Source organism: Amphiura filiformis, chromosome 17 (genome assembly GCF_039555335.1).
Source record: "Amphiura filiformis chromosome 17, Afil_fr2py, whole genome shotgun sequence".
Classification (NCBI taxonomy): domain Eukaryota; kingdom Metazoa; phylum Echinodermata; class Ophiuroidea; order Amphilepidida; family Amphiuridae; genus Amphiura; species Amphiura filiformis.
In genome coordinates this window covers 32,057,707-32,084,923 of record NC_092644.1, presented here as the reverse complement: position 1 = coordinate 32,084,923, position 27,217 = coordinate 32,057,707, and the positions used below count along the sequence as shown (strand labels likewise).

At 36.0% G+C, this 27,217-nt stretch overlaps 1 protein-coding gene across 1 annotated transcript; it reads right to left on the bottom strand.

Annotated features, from left to right (window-relative positions):
• Positions 1 to 11,819: 11,819 nt before the first annotated feature.
• LOC140138397 (uncharacterized) lies at positions 11,820 to 26,975 on the bottom strand. Its single transcript, XM_072160294.1, has 4 exons — positions 26,900 to 26,975; positions 18,086 to 18,180; positions 16,874 to 17,013; positions 11,820 to 12,071 (listed from the first exon to the last, which is right to left on the bottom strand). Exons 2-4 carry the CDS (start codon positions 18,138 to 18,140, stop codon positions 11,865 to 11,867), a joined length of 402 nt encoding a protein of 133 aa, XP_072016395.1. The 5' UTR covers positions 18,141 to 18,180; positions 26,900 to 26,975; the 3' UTR covers positions 11,820 to 11,864.
• Positions 26,976 to 27,217: the final 242 nt, after the last annotated feature.

Sequence of the window (27,217 nt, the reverse complement as noted above, 5' to 3'; positions counted from 1 at the left end):
GCTGGCAAAAGTAGACAAAATAACTATGGGTCGAATTTACATTAATCAGTGTCCTGGGCCTGGGTAACATTTAGGACTCCTTCGCATTCTAAAACAATGCTTCACCAAATGTCCTTGCTTTCATTTTCTCATTTAATTTGTTTTAATTTTAATTAATTTCTTTATCCACTGGCTCTGTGGTAAATCCGGTATTGCCAAATATTTCTCGTCCGTTATCCGTGTTAATCTATTTATTTATTAAAATGCACCATCTATTAAATTCCTGTAATACAATGTATAGGCCTAGTGTATTTGACAACAAAGTTGTTTTTATTTTTGATTGGAATTTGGGGTTCCAATTTACAAGTGGTCTGTTTTACACGATTTCATATATAAAATATGTTTGGGCATGGCGGTATTAGTATATGATTAAAAATAGACATACTCTTAGGCCCCTTTTTTTTAATGTTTGTACATTATTAATATTAATATTAATGTACAAAATGCAAACGAATGTATATATATTTGATTGTTTTGTAAACATTAAATTTGATGTTTACTCATAATTATGTCTGGAAAGTCAGGGATAAAACTAAGGAGTATCGGTATTTAGTTTCCTCAGATGAGCAGTGAGTAAAAACATTCCCTCTAAATGTTTATTTTATTTTTATTTTTTAATGAATTTATTAGGCCTACTGGTAAAGTGCAGAAAAACCTCCAAACGCACTCTAGGATTTTTCATCAGCAGCAGTAGAAATTTCTCTTGCATAGATTTTCGGGTGACCTCGCTTGGATTTAGCAAACAATGAACCGTCAGGGTTTCATATTATATAGCGCGTTATTTAATCTGATTCAACTCGTCGTGGCACGTATATTTATTGGACGTGCAATACTTTTTGACGTCACGAAAAATATTGTACATACAATATTGTACGTACAATACGGAGTCTGAAGCGCACCTTACTATAATGTATACTTTAAAGTACACATAATGAGGAATGATCAGCCCAATTATTATTTTACATGGCTCATTGAACCATAATGGGCTTGTAAGGACTATATATCTTTGCTGTATGGATGATATAATTATTTGTGTGCAAATCTATCATGGAGTAGACTGCTTTGCATTCCTTTTTTAAACAATTCATACCATTCCATGCATTAAAACACAACACATCCACATCCCCAGTGACTGTCCTGCCCAGAGAAAAAAGGATAGATAGCTGTTGGATCAGAACAGGATTGGTGGATTTTCCACGGTGGGATTAGAGGGATAATAAATTTAAATGGTCTACTACAGTAGACTAATCATGGGGGTCATAGGCCCCCCTAGTCAATTATAGTGAAAATTACGTTTTTGGTCATTGTCCGTAAGTGGAAGAACTTTGACCGCAAATGATCACGTGACATTTGTGGCACCACCCAATGGTCCTGCTCAACTATGGTCAACATGGCAAAAAGCATATGGCTACGATGTCCGATTTAAGGTATTTGGTTACATGCCGGAAATGACCCCTAAATGACCTTTGACCCCAATTCTGTGTACAACTTTTAGACAATGCATGTACATGTGTGCAAGTGATGTCCCGGTGCTATGTAGTATGGGGAAGGGGTAGCATTTTAAGTGAAAAACATGTTTTGGGCTATAATGACCTTGACATGACATTTGCGCCAGACATTTTCACGTGACATTTGTGGCACCCCCGGTCATAATAACCAAATTTCGTCAAAATTGACAAATGCATATGGCTACGATGGCTCATTTTATGATTGGTAGAAGAAAGAAAGAAAGAAAGAAAGAAAAAAAAAGAAAGAAAGAAAGAAAGAAAGAAAGAAAGAAAGAAAGAAAGAAAGAAAGAAAGAAAGAAAGAAAGAAAGAAAGAAAGAAAGAAAGAAAGAAAGAAAGAATCAGAATCAGAATCTAAGAAAAAGAAAGCCTTAGCCAAATGCCTAAGGTAAGAGAAAAGAAAGAGGAGAAGAACATGCAAAGAAAGAACCACTATAAATATTTATAACATTTCAATAAATAGACATTGAATGCTTTAATACGACCTAATTAATACTTAACTTTCTTATAATAAAATCCGTTTCTGAGTATACCAGGGATAGATGGATGTGATATAACTGGTATATTTATGAAACTTTGGCTACTATGAATTTTATTGCCATTCGGAGAAGAATTAATTCAAAAGAAAATATCCTATTATCCTAATTTTAACCGATTTGAATGTGTTAGGTGTCAATTTGGGCTGAAAATGAGTCATTCACCAGATATTGTTGATTACAGCAAATTTCATCCATGAACAAAAAACCCAGTCTCCCTATACAGCATATCTCATATCTGCCTAAACTCTTCAACAAACTCATCTCTTTTTCTGAAAAAGACACATCTTGAAGGTCAACTCAAGAAAGTCATCCATATGCAAAATGAAGGAAATTCCTATTGCCAACTTGGTAAAATGCGTACTCGTAGCCCAATCTCGTACACCATAGCACCCAGTTTTGGTTTGTGGTTTCAAAATATTGCAATTAAACATTGATTCTATCAAATATGAGATGCAAAACCACAAATTTAGCTAGTACAAACAATCATTATATTTATAAAGATATTATAGAGATTGGACTCAAAACAAAATACACCTAAATTAAGTGTAAATTCAGTGTTAACCCGCCAATGGCGGAAAAATGTCAGCACAGCATTACATAGGGCCAGCACTTTGTCTCGTTTTTTGCAGGTTTACATGGTCCAATAATCACAAGATGAGTGACATGTGGTAACAAAGGAAGCAGTCACTGCAATTTGATTATGTCCCATATGATTGGCCATTCAAGACACCCCTGTGAATATACTATAGCGGCCTTTTCAAAATATAATACCTGTTTGCTTGACTGCATTGACAATTCCCGGGAACAATACACACAGCATATGCATTGGACAACAATACGCATGATAAGTGATGATGTGACCTCTAGATTTATACATCGTTCGCCTCGCACACTGCCAACATTTGATTGAATGGACTGTTGGCTACTGCGCCGTGATTACGGTAAAGGACACCGGTTCAAATCCTTTGTTTGGAGCCAATCGATAAAAGCATGCAGGGCCTCTATACCCATGTACAGTTTAGCTGTGTTCACACATGCACTTTTTACCGGTATAATTTTATCTAGGCTTATGTCCGATCGAATTAAATATTTCAGCTAATCCCTCAGCGCGTCCACATTTGTCGGCAATAGCGCTATACGCTGTCGAAGTTACTTAATAATCGGATTAACTACCATAGCAATAGGTGAATCGTGCTGATTACTTGCACCTGTAAGATTAGTATCTTTGAAAAGACCAGTATTGTATTCAATCTATATGTTCAAAATTGTTTTCACCTATTGCTATGGTAATTAATCCGATAAATTGCGTAACTTCGCCAGCGTATGTCCGACGTATTACCGGTCATAAATCCCTCCTTTCTACATGACCATCATCAGAAAATTTAACCCGATTTTAAATTTTTTCACTGAAAATTCACTTTCAATACTAAACGCCCCTCTTTAGAAAAATTACAGACAATGCGGTAGGTATGCCATGTAAGAAAAATGCAAATTCAAAAGTTCCAAAATTCAGACCAATTTTGTATTTTATGTAGGTTCTATTATTATTATTATTATTATTATTATTATTATTATTATTATTATTATTATTATTACTGTTATTATTATTATTATTTTAGTTTGACAAAGTAGTCACATTTTACAGTAGACTTAGCTCTATATCGCAGTTTATACATGTAGGCCCTACATGGTGGACATCTTTGAAAAAATGACAAAAATGAAAAAATAACAATGACTCCCATTATCATGCTATTTTTTTCTGGGGGGGGGTCCCAAATTTACAAAAAGCCGGCTTAAAAAAAATTGCGACCTCCCCCTTTTCGTCAGCAAAGATTTTATGACCCCCACCGTTTGCAACCCCCCCCAAAAAAAAAAAAACAGGCATCAGTCTTTTGGAATAAAATAAACACACTATCTGTAGTCATGTTGTGTTGTGACTCCCTACATTTTGGTCATCAAAAATATTTTATGACACCCCCTATTTTTCTTTCCGTATATTTGGGACCCCCTAATCATCATATAAAATCCAATTACATGCCTTTCTGTTATCATGCTTATGGCTTAATAAATGTCATCTCCATCTACTTCCAGGGCCATACTGCCCCCCCCACTGAGCCCTCTGGAGGGTTTACATTTGCTACCCCCCCCCTAAAAACTCGTGTAGGTCATCCTAAGGATTGTCAATTGCTCCTGCGCCTGAACTTTTCACCCGATCATGGAGGGTGCGATGGAGAGTTTTCAGTGCCTTTATCTTAGCATGTATCTGCTCCCCGACCGTATGGGGAATCCCCTTGTCATGTAATAGTGTGGCTATCTCCTCCCAAAGCTTTTTTTTTATCCCAGAAATACTTTCCGTGTCTCTCCAAATTTTGAGGATAGCCAATGTTCCCTTGTCATTCCAATTGACCACTCTATTGCGTTTATTTATATTAATATTTGCAGCTTCAGCCATGATGACATCACGCAGTAAATTACTCTGCTCAGTGGCGTAGATTTCTTTTTGACATTGGGGGGGGGATGGAGTTGGAAAAAAATTCAAGTATAGTCAATCCAGCACGTTTTGGCGACAGAATAAGTTTTTGGTTCAATTGTGCGAAAAATTTAGCTATTTTGAAGCTAAACTGATGAAATAATGGTGTAAAAGTAGAATAAATTGAAGCGCGTGAAAATTTGCACTTTTGGGGCAAAAAATGGGCAAATATGAGGTTAATTTGGTCAGAAACCCATTATCAGGCGTCAACATTGGGGGGGGGGGGATGATTGTATGGACCCTCCCCCCCTGGCAAAATATTGGGGGGGTTTACCCCCCCATCCCCCCGGGATATACGCCTATGACTCTGCTTAAAATTTTGCGCGAGTGATATACTCACAGTTATATCCGACAGCCCAATAGTGCTGCATGTCCACACGTAATTACTATTACCGGACGTAACGTTTCGATCGGTCTTAACAGCTCTTAACCCTGGTCATCTTCAGCCTTAAATTTTCGGATTTAAAGCACATTACGTCGGATATAGTAATTTTTTTATATCCGACGCTCATTCACACTGCCACTTATATCCGATACTATTACCGACGTAATTTAAGTCCGACTGTGTGAACAAATTGTCGGATTTAAAGCACATTACGTCGGATATATTTATATTACGTCGGATATAGTTATATCCGACGCTAATTCACACTGCCACTTATATCCGATACTATTACCGACGTAATTTAAGACCGGTAATAAGTGATTTAAGTCCGACTGTGTGAACACGACTTTTATCCCTTACATAACCTATGTCTTGAATAAGCTGGCAAAGTTATGTAATAATCGGATTAATACTATATAGCAGTAGGTAAAAACAAGTTTTGAATAATCCGCGCTACAAAGTCCCATGCAGTGATCCCAGCGAAAGTGAAAAAAAAAAAAATCAAATTGTTACGTTTATAAAATTTTTAATGAAAACAAATGGCAAAAAAACAAAACAGGAAAACGACAGTATTGACGAAGTTGAAGCCCCATTCAAATACATGTAGCTAATTTATATACTGTCAGTACCGGTATATAAATTACAGACTCACGTAAATGCATTATTTTTTGTCTTAGACACACGGCTTTCGGCTGAACCACTGCACTGGCAAGCTATGTTAGCACATCTATGACAATGACGAAAGGTACAAAATCAGCCATACGCCTTAATAGATAGCAGAAGACACCAAATTGGTGTTTTATGACCTTTGACATTCTTTTTTGTGGCGAGTGACAGTCTTTCAATTCACGCCGAGTGTCCTTGACAGGTTTGACTATGCTTGTGTGGTCATGAAAGAATTCAAAAGATAACCTCTGTCCCAATAATCCCAAGCAATTGTCTGAAACTGCTCCTCGGATCATAAGAACTCAGTCCTCAAATGATAGTCATAATAATGTCCAAAAAAAAAAAATTACTGACTATCATTGAAGACTGAGTTCCGGAGTCTAATATCCAAAATCTGAATTTTAATGATTTTTACGATCGTCGGGATGAAAAAAAATCAAAAAATCACTGAATTGGCCTTTAGTTCACTCCTCTCCTTCCCCTGGCAATATAAATCAAAGAAAAATAAAGAAAAAAATAAATAAAACAAGAAAAGAAAAAAAAGACAAAGAAAATTAACCAAATTAAGGGATCTGGAATGAGCGTTTTGAGCGTTTCGATAGTATTTTTTGTGGGACACAAGAGCACATCAGACATATCGAATTGCATTATGAATACGAAGAATGTCTTTCTGATATCAAATAATTTCATTGTTTGAAATTCACGATATAATACAAATTTTATGACAAATAATTAAAATTTGATATTTTTCACATTTTTGATATATAACAGTCCTCGAAGTAAATGATATATTCTTAAACAGTCCCTGGCATACCATACATGTATAGGCTTATGTATAGTAAATTTGTCTGCTTTATCTGTTTTGTGCTGTTTAAGCAAATAGTTAAACATAATTTCCATAAAAATGCTTTTACTGTCAGATATGTCCCCTTTTAATTTTGAGCAGAACAAGTGAGGTAAAGCCAAGAAAATTGGAATTTACTACTACTAGCGCCAATGAATGTTATATGATTGTAAAACGGTACGATCCTCTGGGTGTGTGGGGGTGTGTGCGTATGTCCTGCACGCGTATTTTTTTTCTGCAACTATAACTGGGGACGCAATACGATACCGGTATGTTATAAGAATCAAACTTACAAAAAAAATAGCTCTTGTCTAATCCAACAATTCTGACAGAGAAAATATGCATATTTGCATTAAATTTTTAATTAATTGACATAATTGATTAATTAATAAATATTTTATTTAATGATTTACCATAATTCCAAACATGTCAAACAATATGTCAAATTAAAGCTAATGAAATGCTTTATATATTGGTCAGAGCACATTTTGCAGAATGCATTTAGTATTTTAGTTACATGATTCCAAACATTCTATTCCAATTTTTTGCTATACACGCATAGGAGCTGTACTTTTAATCAATAATTTCACTCCATTGTCAAAGTACTGTGCTCTCTGTTGGATCATGGAGTGACCAGGTCCTAGAGTGTGATGGTTTTGTAGCAGATGACAGTGCTCATTCAAGCCTGTCAAGGTCAGTTAAGCAGTATACAGACTTTTTATTGTACGTACAATATTGTATGTACAATATGTACGTTATTTAATCTATTGCCATTCTATTTCCAGTAATGTTAAAGTTCTAACGAATGTTTGATGACGTAAAATCGATAATATATTTCTGCTAGATATTGTATGTAACATATTATCGATTTTTCGTCATCAAACATTCGTTAGAACTTTAACATTACTGGAAATAGAATGGCAATAGATTAAATAACGTACATATTGTACATACAATATTGTACGTACAATACTCGGAGTCTGAAGCGCGCTTTAGAGCGTGTTTATAGTACACGTGTTTATAGTGAGACAATCTTTCCGTTATTTAGGCCGTGTAAAATTAATATTTTGGTTCTCGTCCCCTCCCTCCTCAATTTCTGGGATTTGTCAGATTTTTTTATTTTTTATTTTTCAATTTTTTTAGACTTTGGAATGATTTATGAAATCTTCATACATATAAATAAGTTTATTAGAGAACAAGCATCACTTCCAAGTCTTTTTGTGGTACTCTAGGGGGATTATCCCCCAGAATCTCACATTTGAAAAAAAAAAGGGCCTCATCGTTTCTTCGAGCACTGTTGGAGAAGACCGACAACTACTGACAATGCTAATTTTACATTGGAAAAAAAAAAAAAAAACACCTCCCTCCCTCATCAATTCATGAAAATCCTCTGGACGAGAACCAAAACATTAATTTTATACGGCCTTAGCTAAACTACCGCGTAGTCTAGATTTGCAATGGTTAGTAAAACATTAACAAATATAGACTGCGTGGCAGTCCAGCTAAATACCGCATAATCTGGCTCACTATAAACACGCTCTTAGTAGCCACTTGCTGAATGGATGGCCATTATCAGCTATCAAAGAGATTCCTTGTGCAGCTGCCAATCACAGTAGATGTTTGATAACATTTTGTTAAAAACCCAAATGTGATATAAGGACAAAGCTGTGCATGTTGGTACTTAATTGTTTGGATTCTTATGTTGAAATTCCCTTGTATTAGTATTTTTATGTGTAGTGTATATTGTTCATAAATTATATAGCTTTTAAATTTTGGGCATTTTTGCTCTGTTGCACTGTACCATTATGGAATTAGAGCAAATCAATTACCGACACAAGCAGGTATACAGTGTATTATTTTATTTTTATTTCGTATCTCAGGAGCACAGCTCACTTGGTAAGGCATCAGAATTTGGTACACGAGCGCTTCGAACTTTAAATCGGAAGGTGGTGAGTTCGAGCCTCATCACGGTCACATTAATTTTATAAACCAAATATTGTTCGAACTTTTCATATTTGTTTTCTTTTATTGTTTCTTTTCTTTGACTTTTTTTTTCTTGTTTTATTTAATTTTTTCTTTATTTTTCTTTGATTCATATTGCCAGGGTAAGGAGAGGAGGGTACTAACGGCCCATTCAGTGATTTTTTCAGCCGGACGATCGTAAAAATCATCAAAATTCAGATTTTGTACTAGACTGCGGAACTCAGTCTTCAATGATATAGTCAGTAATAATCTTTTTTTTTTCTTTTTTTTTCTTTGATTCATATTGCCAGGGTAAGGAGAGGAGGGTACTAACGGCCCATTCAGTGATTTTTTCAGCCGGACGATCGTAAAAATCATCAAAATTCAGATTTTGTACTAGACTGCGGAACTCAGTCTTCAATGATATAGTCAGTAATAATCTTTTGGTCACTATATGACTATCATCATTTGACGACTGAGTTCTTATGATACATCATCCGAAGAGCAGTTTCAGACAATTGCTTGGGATTGGTGGGGCAGAGGTTATCTTTTGAATTCTTTCATGACCACTGAAGCAGAGTCAAACCTGTCAAGGACACTCGGCGTGAATTGAACTGACCATGTCACTCGCAACAAAAGAATTTCAAAGGTCATAAAACATCAATTTGGTATCTTCTGCTAGTGGTTCAGCCGAAAGCCGAGTAGGCCTATTTAAGACAAAAATAATGCATTTACGTGAATCTGTAATTTATATACTGACAATAGGCCTATATATAAATTAGCTAGGCCTACATGTATTTCAATGGGGCTTCAACTTCGTCGATACTGCCGTTTTCTTGGGTTTTTGCCCATTTTTTCATTAAAAAATTTATAAAAGTAACAATTTGATTTTTTTTTTCACTTTCGCTGGGATCACTGAATGGGGCTTTGCAACGCGATATATTCAAACCTTGTATTCATCTACTGTTATAGCATTAATCCGATTATTACACAACTTCGCCAGCGTATTCAAGACATCCAATGCAAATAATCACCTAGATTATGACGTATCATACTGTAAATATGGCGGAGTACTCAAATTCATTTAACAAAACCATGATTACAAGCTATTGCAATCTACCGCGACAGCTCGTCACACACACATAACAAATGCACTATACGATCAAATAGGTTGACGACAACGTTTGATTGAATACACTGCATTGCGCCATGATTACGGTGAAGGACACCGGTTCAAATCCTTTGTATGGAGCCAATCAATAATTTCACGCACATCCTCTATTATTGCCCAATTATTGCCCGGGATGATTGCACACTGTAAAAGAGCTATTGTTATAATGTTTGATGAAATCGTGTTTAAGTATTTGCTTAAGAACGTCACAATACAGATAAAGCAGACAGATTTACTACATGTGGTACATGTATATACATATAGAGCATGTGTGTGAGTATTTATAATTATAATAGGGGCGTATCCAAAAATGAATTCACGCCCCTTTCAAATGTGGAGCCAAAGTGCAGGCCCTATGACCCTAACACCCAAAAATCTTACAAAATCTTACGATGAAAAAATCTGCGCATGCATGAATCCCAGGGTCTGCGATGACGCAATCACCCCAAGTGTTATATGCGCACGGAATTGCTGGCCGGGCAGCAATAACCCGTGTAGCTACCGGTCCGTGATCGTGTGCTTGGCATGCGAGGGGTCAAAGGTTCGAATCCCGGGGGTGCCAAGTCAAAAATTCTTCTTCTCCTTGACTTTTTCGGATCTTCTTTGACTTCCGATCCGAAAAAGCAGGGTCCAGTGTTAGGGTTAATTTAGGTAAAAGGTCTATGGTTAGATCGTTTTACGAAAGCTGGGAGCTATGGGCCATACTTAGTCAGTGGGAGTGGTCTATTACGTAGACTCATAATCTGATTGGACAATTGCATGATTTTGGGTGTCGTCTATCACGTCATCATGTGTGTTGATAACGCGTAACACGCTCATAAAGGTGCGCGTATAACTCGCGTTGTATCCGTAGACGCAGTGCCGAATACTCGCACGCGCTAGCAGTACGTGCAACAAAAGATGTGAAGTTGTAAACAAGTTTCGTTCATTTTAGAAAAAGGGGAGTTTTTATGACGGTAACTTAATTTTTGCTTTAAAAAATAGTTTACAGTTATTAAGATAATATTTAACTGACTAAGAATGAGAATAAACGATAGGAATTTTTAATTTGACTATCCTCTACCAATGACAGGTCCAATATTTTATCGTAGTGGATACCAGCTGCGCCAGCATCCATTACTCAAAAGATTGGACCTGCCTGTCGTCTACCACACGGTAGAGGATAGTCAAAATAAAAATTCCTATCGTTTATTCTCTAATTGGCATCGACCATGTTGACGGTGATTCTCAGGGAGCAATCTTTAATGAAACATGAAAGGGATTTTATACTAGCATATTTATAATAGTATTGTGAACCTATGTATAGTAAGTTATGAAACCATGCGCTTCGTTTTTGTTTGTTTGTATTGTATTCAAAAAGCTATTATTTTTATTCTTTTAAAGTTTATTGCATTTAATATACTTAAAGACATACGCCAAACATAGTACTGGTAATTACAAACTCATACTTTTCACTTGTAAAACTTTCAAAGTGAAATAGGTCCTTACGGCTGTATGCACTCCTGTGTCAAAACCACTAAAAACGGGCAATTCGGATTTCCAAAAATGGGAAAATTAAAATGCTATTCTAACCAAAGATAACACGAATTTTGATCCAGACAAATATGATCACGTAATATTGTGATTTTTTTTTTTAATTTGTGACACTCACATTTCCAAAAAACGTGTTTCCCCGAAGTCCCCCAACCCACTTCTTACGTAAATATTGATAAATCAGTGAAAAGATAAATCAAAATTATAATTCCAATTAACCTGGTCACAGTAATCTGGTTTAGTATTACTCCCAGACCAGGGGCGTAGCCAGCTTTCTTGGTCGGGGGGGCAAAATGAAATTTTGGGGCACAGACGAAAAAAAACTGCAGTTGCATCATACAATACATAGAGACTGTATGTCTTCGAGCTTCCCGAAAAGGGCCTTATTGGGATGATGTGCGCGCGTAGAGCGAAAAAATAGTATTTCACACTATTTTCGCCCGTTATCTGGCTAAAAAGGGCTTTATTGTTACAATGTGCGCGCGTAGCGGAAAAATTTGTATTTTACACTATTTTGCCCTGAATTTTGCTAGAAAAGGGCTCCTTGCCCTTTTCTTTTCCTTTGCCCTCCTGATTTTCTCTTTCATTTTTTTTGTCAGAGGGGCACTTTTTCTTTCATTTTTTTTGTCAGGGGGGTGGGGCACTCTGCCCCCCCCCTCCACCCCGCTTGCTACGCTACTGTCCCAGACTAGACTCCTGTGTAAATTGCAAATATAACAGCAGCAACTACAACGGTGAAGTTGATGGCAAGTCCTTTGATACCGCCATTGCATAAGTTGTTGTTGCAGCAACTCAGAGAGTTCCCGTCTTTTGAAGCAGTTCCGGACTTGCTACAACCAGTCACCAAACCGTTGTCACATCCTCGGCTTCCAATACTGTCTCCTACTTTTGCTTTCTGAGACATAAGAGAGAAAGGCATTTTCAAGTAATTACTGAAGTACAGGTGAAGTTGTTGCTGTCTGGCCTAGTCCAACGAGTATGACCCGTTTTTCTTCGTTACCAGACTACTTAGACTCTGATCACAAACTAGTTTATAAATGGCGCAATAAGAAAGACGATTCTTAAAAGGCCATTGACTACCCCGCAGGGCTTTTTCGGGCGGGCGGTTAGTATACTTACATGTTCGCGGATAATCTTTCTTGAGTGATTAGAGTCTAAATATAATTTAATTTCTAAGAAAAACCAGGGCCTACTCGTCGGACTAGTCAGGCTAAAGATTAAAGTTGCACGACTTGTTTAGTAGCGCCACCCGTTCATACCAGGAAATACCTTCAGTAATTAGTTAAGGGATGGGGTATGAACGTTTGGACAGTATTTATTGTGGGACATTAGAGCACATCACACATATCGAATTGCATTCTGAATACGAAGAATGTCCTTCTGATATCAAATAAATTTGATTTTTTGAAATTCGCAATGTAATACACATTTTATGGCAAATGATTAAAATTGATATTTTTGATATTTAACAGTACTGAAGTAAACTTTATAAATCTGATGATTTATACTTAAAGTGTATGTAGGTGGGATGAATAGCCAACGATCAATTGAAAATTTTGACCTTTCGTATTGAAGATATGGATTTTTTCCCCAAAACACCAAAAACAATTAGGTCTTTTTGGGAAAAAAATCCATATCTTCAATATGAAAGGTCAAAATGTTCAATTGATCGTTGGCTTTTCCTCCCAGCTACATACACTTTAAAAATATATCATTAGATTTATAAAATTTACTTCGAGGACTGATTATATCAAAAATATGAAAAATATCAAATGAATATTAAATGAAAATTATTTGATATCAGAAAGACATTCTTCGTATTCAGAATGCAATTCGATATGTCTGATGTGCTCTCATGTTCCACAAAAATACTGTCGAAACGCTCAAAACGCTCATTCCAGATCCCTTAATGAAGATTGAATTATTACGTTCACATTTGCTAATCTCATCTTCGAATCTTCATCGAATGAAGCGATTTCCTGGTGTGAACGACTTATGGAGGTCGAAATCTAACTAAAACGTAGCAGATGCACGAATAAATGATCAAATGAACGAATGGTGTAATGCGAGCAACATACATAACCACAACACAAAATACTATTCTGCTAGTGAATAAACTTATACGCCGTAGAAGTGACGTAGTTAATCGGATTAACTACCATAGCAATAGATGAATACAATTTTGACTATACCGCCCTGCATTACAACGATCACGCATTACAGATGCATTGAACCATAGATGTCAAAGAAAGCATGATCACTCGCACCTGTAAGATAGGTATCTTTGAAAAGAGCGTTATTGTATTGCTGACATACACAGGTGATTAGTGCAATCTGCTTGTAGTGCAGAGCGATCTATTCAAAAATTGTATTCATCTATTGCTATGGTAGTTAATCCGATTATGACGTCACTTCTACGGCGTATAAACTTAAAGTAGCCCAATGATCCCCAGACAGAAATAATAAACACGTTAACAAGAAGCCGGGAGACGAAGTTGTTGACAGATCGGACAGAAAATAAACTCTAAAAGAAAACATGGTACCGAGCGAGCAACAATTGCGAACCTGATTGGACACTACAACACACCAACGCGTGATACCATTTGTCCGGCCCCGTAACTAGGGTAGGAAAAACAGCCTTGTGACCTTTAACCCTGGCAAATCCAAAATTTATTACACACGGAACTGAGCTTTCGCCATCTTGGCTGATGGCTTGAGCTGATGGCTGATATGAACTGGTCCACTGCTTCTCAACATTAATTGCCATGGATAAAGCAATCAATAGAATGTCGAATAGTTGCGAATTATGTTCTGGGTATTTTGATACCTCATTCCGCACGATGCAATTTTATTTCCCCAAATTATCATGAATTATATTAATTTGAAATGGAAAAAAGAGAGCATTTCAAAATGGCAGAATGTCCATAGACATTTTTCTCAATGGGTATCTGTAAATCTAGTAACGTATGGAAACGTATGGAAACGGATGGAAATGGATGGAAATGGATGGAAATAGGACAGGAATGGATCGAAAAGGATGAAAATGGGTCGGAATAAAACAAAATATGACTCGAACATCTCAAAATGAGTACAATAAGAGCTAAAATTCGTCAAAATGTGTTTCACCCATCGGTCAAAATACAGAGCTCGTCTCCGAAGCCTTCACCACTAGTGCTAGGCGATACGTGATTCGTGATACCAATTTAGCTTCTCGCATGCTTTCAGCGGCATGGAAACACTACCAAAGTACCAAGTTTCTTCAACTTCATTTAATTATTTAATTCAATAAACTTTCTTTCTTTCTCTCTTTCATCTTTCTTTGTTTCTTTCTTTCTTTCTTTCTTTCTTTCTTTCTTTCTTTCTTTCTTTCTTTCCTTTCTTTCCTTCTTTTTTTTTTTCTTTCTTTCTTTATTTCTTTCTTTCTTTCTTTTTTCTTTTTTTTTCTTTTCTTTTCTTTTTTTTTTTTCTTTTCTTTTCTTTCTTTCTTTCTTTCTTTCTTTTTTTTTTTTTTTCTTTTTTTTTTTTTTTATTTCTTTATTTCTTTCTTTCTTTCTTTCTTGATTTCTTTATGTCTTATTTCTCTATTTATTTCTTTCTTTCTTTTTCTTTCTTTTTTTTTCTTTCTTTCTTTCTTTCTTTTTATTTGTTTCTTTATTTATTACTTTCTTTTTTTTCTTTCTTTCTTTCTTTCTTTCTTTGTTTCTTTATTTATTACTTTATTTTTATTTGTTCTTTCTTTCTTTTTCTTTTTTTTTTTCTTTCTTTCATTGGTGTTGGGTAATACCTACGTTAATTTCTTTCTCATTCTCTCTCTCTCTCTCTCTCTCTCTCTCCCCAGCAAACACAAAACGTTTTCGACATGATTCGCAAAAGGTTATAAAGGTTGCCAGAAAACGTTTAAATGTCGGGTTATATAAAGGGTATATTAAGAGTATAAAACGTTTTCATAACCTTACAAAAACATTTTTTGATAATCTACTGCTCAGCAAACAAAAATGTTTTACAGAAAACGTTTAAATGTCGTGTTATATAAAGGGTATAAAATCGTTTTAATAACATTCCAAAAACATTCTTGAAAACTTGATACAAAACATTCTAAACAGAATGTTATTTTGGGGTTGAAAAAATATTTTGCGAAAAATATTTGCCCAAAATATTTGCAATAACGTTTTAAAAACGTTTTCATGACCTTTATATAACCCGACATTTAAATGTTATTAAAACGTTTTGAAAAAATTTTTTAAGAACATTTCTGTGTTTGCTGAGTGCAAATATTTTAACATAATGTTATTTAAGTGTTGACAAAATATTTTGCAAAAAATGTTTGCAAAAATAGTTTACAATAACATTTTTGAAAACATTTTTTAAATATTGTTGTAGTGTGTTTTCATACAAAACGTTTTAAAACGTTTTCATGACCTTTATATAACCCGACATTTTAATGTTATTAAAACGTTTTTATGTAAACCAAAAGCCAAAATATAACTTATTAAAAACGTTTTTAAAACGTTTTTGTGTTTGCTGGGTCTCTCTCTCTCTCATTAAATTTTTATTCTTATTGTGTCTCTTTTCGTGTCTTTTTTCTTATATTTGGTATTTTGTCTTTCATTTTTCGTGTTCTTTTCTTTTCTTATCCTGTGTCTTCATTTGTTTTCTTGTCTTCCCCTATTTTTGAATTTCTTTCTTTCTTTCTTTTTCTTTTCATGCAAATAAAATTCAAATAATGGAAGGAAAAAAGAACAATAAGAAACTTTTATGTTATTAAAATAGAAAGAACGAAAGAAAGAAATAATCAATTTTCTTTTAATTAATCAATTAACGCAAGAAGGAAAGAAAGAAAGAGCAATATTCTTCTTTATTTAAGAATAAATAAATTGATTTGTATTGATGTTTAGATTACTATGAATATTAAAAGATATCAATTAATTAAATAAACAGTTCTTCTTCATTTTTCTCAATGACATTACTTAATAGACCCCACGCATTCTTTTACCGCCCAAGTCTAAAATCATAAAATGATGACCTCGGTGACCTTAACCCACTAACCAAAACAAACTTTTGCATAATATAATGAAAATCCTCCGGTCACAATCCACACACTGTCTTCCATGCAATTATAAACTTAGGGCTCAATGCTCTGTACTGTTTGGGTGACGTGCTCTCCCTATGCGCCGCGCCGGTGATTTGAACATTTCTTCGTTTTAATATTTTGTACGTTTTTGCGAGTATCTTTGCATCAATTTCGATCCATGTTGGAATATTTTGACCCGTTTCCATCCATTCTTACCCATTTCCATCCGTTCTTACCCATTTCCATCCTTTTTCATCCATTTCCACCCGTTTCCATACGTTTCGATACGTTACCAGATTTACAACTACCCTTTTCTCAATATAGCTACAACAACAAACTCGCCCAAGCACAACTCCCCCATCTAGCCATCCCCTATGCTCTGGGTTAACACAATATCATCAATATGTAATTTCAAAAATATCTTTCAACGGAAAAAATATTTATCTACGGAAACTCTTACCATAACATTATTAACTTGCGACAAGTAACTTATTTTGCATCAAATGAGGAATTCTTCCTATTGGTAGACCACCCGCTGTGCTCGGGGTCACATTCCATAATGCTAATATGTCTGCGCCCATGGGTGTCACGTGTCCAGAAAATTTTCTGGTTTGGTTAATACTTACGAAGCAAAAATTATCTGGACATGCCACTTCTTCGACCTCAGGAGAATCAAGGTTGAGATTCTCGTCAGAACAGGCGTCTCCAGTAATGCCTTCAACCCAGCCACACTGGTAGCATTTCTTCGTTTGTCCTGCTACGTGTTCTGAAATAGAACAGCATTATAACAAACCGGGATAAGAAAAGGACGGTAAGATATTTTTCAGGTGACACAGTCAGGCACACCCGATATATCTTTTCGGACACAATTTATGACATATCCTGACACAGTTTTTATTGAAAAACTAGGGATCTAGAAAGTAATTTCTTCTTCAGGAGCAAGGTTATCATGGGTTACGAACTTAAGTTTCCTCACTTTATCTCATCATATATGTCATATGTACTAAAAGTGAGCATTTGCATAACTTACTTATAACAACCCCTATGTTGTAGTGTTTCTGTATAGACCCACATGCCTGACACTCAATTCACGACTTTCTTTTAATCACACAAATCAAATTCTGGTGGCTTGCGAGTGGAGAAATGTCCGCGCTCTCGACTGATTACATGTTATTTGACATGTCCAAAGGCTGAATATCAGTCAGATCCCGAGATAGTCATTTAGTCTTACATAAATGAATAAATAACAAATACCCCCCCCCCCATCCTCGGTGAAATCACCCATTTGGTGACGTCACACCTGATAATCACCCCCTATTCGAACATGTTTTGCGTACAAAACGTATAGCATGCATCTCGCGCTGTATGGCCCATTGCAAGTTTCTCTGAATTTCTAGAAAACTTGTCTCAACCTAAATCTGAAATCTGGAGGGGCACAATTTAAAGACGAAGTGATTTTAGTTATGTTTTCGCCACTGTAATAAAGCTGAAATGCACGCGGGTAGGACTGCAATCGTCTTCAGCCAAACTTAGTTTTGATTGACGTATGTTTATTTCGATTTGTTATAATCGATAGTTTTTGAATAGTTAGATTGAACCCGTACAGTTGATATTCCGTCAGAGACCTTCAGAGTTAAAGAAAGTATAAAAAAAAAGTGGGAAAAAACTAAAATTTCTACTAAGGAGTGCAATGTTTTGGGAGAAATACATGTATGGCCATCAATATTGATTGTTGTTAATCTTGTATTATATATAAAAGACAACTTCTGACACAGGAGATTGTTTCTAAATAAAGTGCAACTCCGATCCAATAAATGTAGGCCAGCGAAGACACTTACCAACTACACTAAATAGGCATACAGCAAAAAACGCCACTAAGATAAGACGCGTCATTGTCGGTACTAGTCTAATTGGCGTGAAAGAAAATCAGTACCTGTAATAATCAGGGGCGTAGCAAGAGTATCAGGGGCCCATGGACAAGGAGCAGTATGGGCCCCTTTAACCAGGGCGGGATTTACCTTATGGGGGCCATGGGCCAGGCCAAAATTTGGAGGCCCCGAACTCACGTGGCGAGGAAGGCATATTTTGTTCCGGTGTTACATTTACGCGCAAAGCACACGAAAAATTCAATTTCAGACTATTTTAGTCCCATCAGATGATGAATTTTGCTATTGGAATGCGCGCGAAGCGCGAAAAATTGTACAATTTTGCCTTATTTTGGCCAAAAAACATGCTGTTATTGGGGTTAATCGAAAGATGCATAACGCAATTTTGGGGCCCCCAATTTTTTTGGGCCCTGGACCTATCTGGCCCAACTGTAAATCCGGCCCTTTGCTCTCTATTATCAGCCCTTATTTCATTTTTCGCTTTTGCTCGGGGCCCCTGAACCCTCGGGGCCCATGGACTTCGTCCACCCTGTCCCCCCGCTTGCTACGCGCCTGGTAATAATACAAAAGAAAAACACGAAGAAACGGAGAATTATATCAATATTGTAACGGTTCCATTAAAAATAAACACCCCCAAAATGTTAGTTTTCACTATCAGATATGTGACCTTTAAATTTGAGCTGAATAATAAATTAATTAAGACAATATTCCGGCGTCTATATCGTCAATGGGTGTCAGCCAGTCGATCAGCTCAATGTGTTATCAACATCCCATTCACACGGGCGACGTAGTCCTTCAAGAATGACCTCCAAGATTGGAATTGGAACGCCTTTGGAGAAGCCCATCCCTGCCAATCGAAACAAAATTCAATGGGTGTGGATCGGATTCCAAATGAAACCATCTACAATCTGACAAACACCACTCCACTGGTTGCCAGAGTCAAGATTCATCAACTCAAATTTCTAGGCCATATACTGCGTCATGAAGACGGCGAGCCTGTGAAAGAATATGCCCTTTATATTCCACCACATGGGAAGAGGAAACCGGGACGGCCGCGCACACTGTACTAACAGTATGTCCAGGGAGATACTGAAGGGATGCTATAGCCAAACAAAATTGTTTCGCTTGCCCAGGATCGCAATAGTTGGAGAAAGCTTGTAGTCGCCTGCTCTGCAGCCGACTGATGATGATGATGATGATGATTGGTTTAAATTGCCGAACTGAGTGCACATAATTCTATATCAATCTACGATGTTACGAATCTTGCTACTTAAGGGAAGGGGTATGACGTTTGGACAGTATTTATTGTGGGACATTAGAGCACATCAGACATATCGAATTGCATTCTGAATACGAAGAATGTCCTTCTGATATCAAATAATTTTGATTTTTTGAAATTTGCAATGTAATACGAATTTTATGGCAAATCATTAAAAATTGATATTTTTGATATTTAACAGTACTCGAAGTAAACTTTAAAAATCTGATGATTTATACTTAAAGTGTATGTAGGTGGAATGAAAAGCCGACGATCAATTGAAAAATTTGACCTTTCGTATTGAAGATATAGATTTTTTTTCCAAAACACAAAAAAAAATTAGGGTTTTTGGGAAAAAAATCCATATCTTCAATATGAAAGGTCAAAATTTTCAATTGATCGTCGGCTTTTCCTCCCAGCTACATACACTTTAAGGGACGCACCATTAGATTCTCAGGGGGGGCACGGGAGTTTGGGTCAGGCAGAATTTTTTTTTTTCGCCGCCGAAGGTGGCGGAATTTTTTTTTTTTTCGCCTCCGAGAGCAGCAAAAAAATTTTTTTCGCCGCCTTCGGCGGCAAAGTATTTTTTTTTCAATTTTAATGTACATTTTTATACAAAGTTGGGTGGGGGAAATTTTTTTTTTTACTCATCAGTGAGGCAAAAATTTTTTTTTTTCGTCTCACTAGTGGGGAAAGTTTTTTTTTTCGTCTCACTAGTGGGCGAAGTTTTTTTTTTCAAAAAACTCCCATGCCACCCCCTGGAAATCTAATGGTGCGCCCCTAAGAATATATCATTAGATTTATAAAATTTACTTCGAGTACTGTTATATATCAAAAATTTGAAAAATATTAATTTTTTATAATTTGTCATAAAATTTGTATTATATCGTGATTTTCAAAAATCAACAAATTAAAATTATTTGATATCAGATATACATGCTTCGTATTCAGAATGCAATTCGATACGTCTGAGGTGCTCTCATGTCCCCTAAAAAATACTGTCGAAACGCTTGAAACGCTCATTCCAGATCCCTTAAGTTGAACAAAGTATAATGCTGACACATTGAAAGAGGTGCCAATTAAAGGTATATTCAGTGATTTCCGCATTCAGCATGTTCAGAAAATCGTAAAATCATCAAAATTCAGTTTTTTTGCACCTTTGTTAGTAGCATTATGTGGTAACACAGCTTGCTAGTAGTTAAGCCGAAAGCTGTGAGTTAAAGACAAAATTGGACATTTAACATGAAATAATATTGTAATATCTCTTCTTTAAGTACAGAAATTTAATAGCTAACTGTATTTGAATGGGGCTTCAACTTGGTCAATACTGCTGCAAAAATACCTAGTGACAATTTCAATGACTTATCCTTCACTTTTAAGCAAGTTATCCACAATTTAATTTTTGTTCATTTTCGCTGGGATCACTGAATGGGCCTTTAATATTCATAAGATTGTACAATCAATGTCCAGTTTCCGAAATTAGGTGACTTTAATAGGCAGGTGTCAGAGGAGGCTTAAATACATTCCGACAATGTACCATGATTGGGAAATTTGATTAATATTATAGCCTAGTTTTAGAGGCAATGTCTCCATTACCACACACAAAATGGCTATTTTAAAAAAGAAGCCAACGAGCTAAAAGTTGAGATTTAAAAATTAAATTTGATATTCTTATAGAAAACATTCACATTGTCCCACTGCGTTAATTTTATTTTTTAAGTCTCAATGTTTTGTACATAGGCAGACATACCAAGGCCAGAAACCCCACTGGGTTATGGGAATGTATTTAAAACATCCTCTGGCAGATCATGGGGCAGATGTAACATATCAGAGAAATACTACCTGACTGGGCGTTTTAATTTACACACACACAATAAATAATGCAGGCTTTGGATTCATTGAATAGATTTATGCTATCTACCATTTAAAATTGTCTGCACTTTCAGTGCCTGAAGTTGTCATTTATACCGCTAAAAAGCTAAAAATCACAACTTGATCAGCTTAGTTTCAAAAATAGAAAGTATTCAATATCATTTTGTGTCAGTGACGTTTCAATATTTCATTCACCCGTGACAGTCAACACTTTGTTATTAATGAAAAACAAATGTACAATTAACATGAGAAGGATGAACCTAGTACCTGATGCAGTTTGGTGTAGCTACTAGCTTAGAGGTTTGTTGTGCATGTTTAAAACGAGCCAATTTTAACAAAATATGTACATGATAGAGGATAATTATCCACCAAAAATGTTGACAACGTAAAGAACAGAAAGGATTACACGAATTTCCATTTCCATATTACAGGTCCTAAAAACTTGATTTGGAACGGATTTTCATCGTTGACAAAACAAACTGTGTGTTTAATATTATAAATTATTTCATTTATAACATGTTTCTTCGTTTTCATCCATAAATAATCACAGTATTATCTGTTTACAAAATAATCGTTTGGAATTCAGCCATTCAATGAAGCAAAAGCCTTAAAACGACCAGTCATGTATATTTCACGCCTGCCTAACGCCCATAAACGTTCAATTTTTTGATCAATATCAAAGACCCTTGATACAAGAGTGGATTCAAAATTAGTCTACTGTAGTAGACCATTTAAAATTATCATCCCTCTAATCCCACCATGGAAAATCCAAAAATCCTGTTCTGATCCAACAGCTATCTATGGCAGGGCAGTCACTAGGGATGTGGATGTGTTGTTTTATGCATGGAATGGGAATTGTTTAAAAAAGGAATGCAAAGCAGTCTAATTCAAAATCTACCATTGTACACGCACAATGGTAGATTTTGTATCCACTTCTGCATTTAGGGTCCGCAATATTGATCAATAATATTGATCGTGTATGGGCCGCATAATACAAGCCCAATTTTGGAAACTGGACGTTGATAATTGTACAATCTTATTGGCAATATTCCTGCACAGCATCTACGAATACTTATTATATACGTATATGTGAAATTTGACATTTTCAGCCAGACCAAACCTTGCCATATATTTTATAGTGTTCTTTCATGTGCAAATATTCAACTTAAAACATTTCTAGAAGTGTTATGTATCTTTAATGTGCAAATGTGATATTAATTAGTAAGCTTTCTGGAACGACCAGAAAGGTTGTTCTTGCATGGTAAACCAATATGTCTTAATATTATTGCATGGTGAGCCAATATGTCTTATAATATTAATTTCATGATTAAGGATTGAATTAAATGAACAACAATTAGTATAATGTAATGGCAGTGTAGTGCATGGCGCTAAGGGGTGATATTTGGTGGGCCGCCGGCACACCCTATAGAAGTGTATGTTACTTGCTCACTTACTAACTTACTTACTTTTGGTCTTTAATGTACATATCTTGAAATGCCACTAAGCTATCCCAGGCAAAAATAATTCATGGGTAATCCCAAAATTCGCTACTGGTTGCTATGCAAATCATGCCATAAACATGGCATGTTCATGCCATGAACATGGCAAGGCATTCTGATTCTTTTGTTTTGTATATGGCATGAAAATCCTCTATCAAGGATTCATGGGTCGTTAATTTTGCACCCATTAAAATTGTAATTGACGCCCTTGACTAAAAATTAATGGGCATGGAAGTAGAGAAAATTTGACATTGACCATGATTCATGCCATGAGTTACCCATGAATAAGGAATTTATGGGCATGAAAGTAGAGAGAATTTGACATTGACCTCGATTCATGCCCATGAGTTACCCATGAACATGCCCTGAACATGTCAAGGCTCTGACTACACGCATGACAAACAAAAAAGCATGCAAGGGCATGAATATTCATGGGTGAGCATGAACAACCCATCAAAATTTCCCAAATTCATGAAAATTCATGCCCGTTGCTAGCGAAAATAGGGCATGTTCTTGGCATGTTCATGGCAAGATCTTGGCATGTTCATGGGCATGACTCATGTCTAAATTTTTGCCTGGGATATATAACCCACATCTATTTGACCCCACAAGAAAACCTCACCCATCTCGCTCAGTCAATGTTGCCGATACCTTACAAGCAGTGAAAGAAGCACAAAGGCGTAGCGAATCAGTCCGAGCGAAATAGCTCACAAATGTCCTACGTCAAATAGCCAACGGAGACACACTTCATTGATAACACATCAAAACCTAATTGATGTATGTTGCTCCATCACTTTCAAACAATATCTAAAACCGGGATCTGAAGTTAAATATTCATATGAAAAGTCTATGAAGCCGTGGTAATCGATCTGATGATATAAACTGAACTAACACAATTTGGCGCTTTAACAGCAGTGTTGGCAACATTGTACTCTATTGTCAATGCTTTCTATGCTTACACTTACACTTACACTCAGGTTGATGGGCAATAGTTTGGTTCATTAGCCTTTATGACCCCATATCCAAATTCGTGCTGCCAATAGGTGTCTATCTGGAATTCATTTACAGACTTTGCCATCACAACATTTCATGGGAGACTGTTTCAGTGGTTGACAACTCTTATGGAAAATAACTTGCTCCTACAGTTCAGCCCTTTCTTCAGTGCTGGTATAAACAGCTTGTCACTGTGTCCCCGCAGATGATTCTCGTCTTTTGTGAACATAGTCTGCTCCTGAATGCCCTCCAGACGGGGCGGATGTACGTCTTGTAGAGCAGACAAAAGCTCACCTTGTTGAGTACTTAAAGCTCCTCTTGCTTATTCTTAACTTGGTCATTGCTTTGTTGGTTGCTGCTGCACACTGCTTACTTGCCTTTAACCTTGAATATGGCCGGAGTGCCGGGAATTTTTTTTTTTTAACATATTGAATGTGTTATTGGACCGAAGCTAAATAAAAATTCCTTTAAAAGGAATAGGGCGGGCAAATGAAAAACTGTCAAGAGAAATGAAAGAATGAGTAAGTCTTCACAATTAAAAACAGGGAAAATATGACACAACATCGATTTCCAATGGGGGAATAACACAAAACCTATAAACAAAGTTAAAAGAGTTTTTAACTTTTAAGTACGTTTATACGTTTGTTATTCCCCCATTGGAGGTTGTGTCATATTTTCCTTGATTTTAATCTTATCTATTGCTTATCCTTTGGCTCTCTGCTGGTCAGTTGGAACAGATTTTCCCTGTTTTTATTTTAACCCTTCACATCATAACAGAAGACGTTTTATGTTAACATTTTATATAAAACATTGTTATAAAACTTTTGTAGATAATAGTTATTTAAAACATTTTCGTAATCATACCTAGAGTTTTTTTTTTTTATCATCAGATAGAAAGACTTCTGCTCATCTTCTCTGGTGAGACAACAGGGCTGGGGTATCTTTCCATATCAAAGTTTAAAAATCTGTCATATCAATTTCCTCAATATGTTGTTTTGATACAACTTATGAGGGGAAAAGTTTGATTTTACAATATTTCGATATCATTTTTTAACTTTGTAACTGTATTATGATTAACATAACTGTATTTCAAAGCGTCAAACTATATCATTATTTTGTCCCAACAAAAATAATCCAGGAAATAAAATATTCATTCATATGTTTATTTCTACTGGTGCACATGCATTCTAATAATTTGTCTATAATACCTTATACAAGCATCAGCAAGCACAATTTGCCACAAGATTTGAAAAGCAAATAGCCTATGTACACACTGAACACAATGCATATACAAGCTGTAAAGTACGGTACATACCGAAGCTGTCAGTATAAAATGAAATATATGACCTTCATGATGCTATTAATTTAGCCCAAAGATTAGGAAAACTAGCAACACTGGTGAACTGGTACTGTTCAAATAAAAACATCTGCAAATCTTGCTGCAATTTCCAAATAGTATTTCTATTACTTAAATAATTATTTTCGTTATTTCTTTTAATTCAAACACATTACTGCCTATGACGACTTTATCGTATTACTTACATATCAAAATCAAGTAATAATGACAAAACTCGCTGTAAACTATCACCTCTGTGGGTTTGGGATATAACCAGCACAAATATTTTCTCAACACTGCGGTATGTGAAAAAGTAGGTCAATAGTCAGACAAATATAGGGCGGGTGCGGCACGCCGCACCCGCCCAAAAAGTTGGTTTGGTAGAGTCCTGGGGGTCATCATTAAATTCCCATATACCGGACTAACCATCCATTTATGATTGGAATCAGTGGCGGCGGGATCATTAAAATATAGGGGGGGGGGTCGAGGGACGAGTTCTGATTTTTTTACTGGGACCTTTTGTTGCGGCCCCGGGGTCACTCCCATTGTGGCCTGTACACCATCCGCGATAATCAACTTTTGAAAAGCACCCTAAACAAGGATTTACCCCTTGGCTAAAACGACACCCTAAACAGGGATTTCATTCCTAACATCAAATTTCATACCCTAAATTTCATTTCCGCGTATTTAGAAATTGCAATTTTGCTACCCTTTTTCCAATTTTTTCATGTTTTTGACACCCTAAACGCGATACGCGCGTATCGTGCCTACCCACGAAAAACGACCCGTTTTACGCGTTTTCATTATCGCGGATGGTGGACAGGCCACAATGGAGTGACCCCCGGGGTTGCGGCGAAGCGTGTGAAAATCTTTAGACATTTTTTAGCCCGAAATGGTGTGTTTTGCTATATTTGATGGGCCACTTCGTATTTGGGCCCAAAACACGGTGCTTTTCGACGTGCTAAATAGTTGCACAGGGCAATTATTGCTTTATTTTTACTTCTATTAGTATTTCCGCCGCCTATGATTGGAATGCCACATGATTTAATTGTAAAGAATATAATTATATTATAATGTTCAAAATATACAGTGATAGTAAATTAATAATCTGTGCTACATTGTCAACACTAAAGAAGGACAAAGATATTGCAGCTTTTTAGTGATTTAAAGAACAGACCAAAAGAAACTGACATAAACCTTAAAATTAAGTTATAGACAAGACAATATTTAACACTACATAATTATATATCTCTGACTATTGAATGATTTATCCAAATTCATAAAGTACCTGATCAAATACTCTTATCTGCTGTGGACTTTTGTTCTGGTTTTACTTTTACTGGAACATTTGCTCGCGCAGCATGAAAATTTGTCAATTTCAGGCTATTTTGTATTTTTTGCATCAGGACTAATGTTGCTAAAGTTTTTACCCCCCTATTCAGAACGCCTAAAATTTTAACCCCCGCCCTGTTCATACACCCACCCCTTCTTCAGAACTCCTAAACTTTTAATGACCCCCACCCCTACAATGCCTACATATTTTCCGGCCGCCCCAACCAAAATATTTCTGAACACTCTTTTAATTAGCGTTGGTCGTCGTTGCCCCGATACGAATATACATTACACCTTTAACTTTTCAATCAGGAAATAAGTCTTACAAATCTTGAACAGATATAAAATGTGTGTATATCAATTTCCTACACATTATGTTACGCCTATAATATACCATGTCTTAGAATCAAGAAATTTTAATGAGCATATTATATTATTTTGGTGTGAGTGTTATGAAGTTCAAAAGAAGTACTTACAGTAATTGGTGTAAGTCCAGATTGTCCAACTACGTTCCCAGCTTTGTGCACATGCAGAACATCTTGTCGAATGATATGCTAACATGTTAAACATGCTTAAGGACACACCATCCATTTTCCAGGGGGAGGCATCGGAGTTTTTTGTCCGGTTTTTTTTTTTGGAGGCAATTAAAAAAACCGGCTTCGCCACCCCAACTCTGCATATTAGGTATACATTAATATTGAGGAGTAAAAAATTGGCCGCCTTTGGAGGCCCAAAAAGAAATTTCTGCCCGACCCAAACTCCCATGAAAATCAAAAGGTGTGTCCTTAAAAGCT

Excerpts from the sequence above, each read along its gene's own strand:
- LOC140138397 (XM_072160294.1), bottom strand. The coding sequence starts at position 18,140 with ATGACGCGTCTTATCTTAGTGGCGTTTTTTGCTGTATGCCTATTTAGT. Across the intron at positions 17,014-18,085 it reads ATGCCTATTTAGTGTAGTTG|AACACGTAGCAGGACAAACG; the intron begins GTAAGTGTCTTC and ends GTTCTATTTCAG. Across the intron at positions 12,072-16,873 it reads GTCCAGATAATTTTTGCTTC|AAAGCAAAAGTAGGAGACAG; the intron begins GTAAGTATTAAC and ends CTTATGTCTCAG.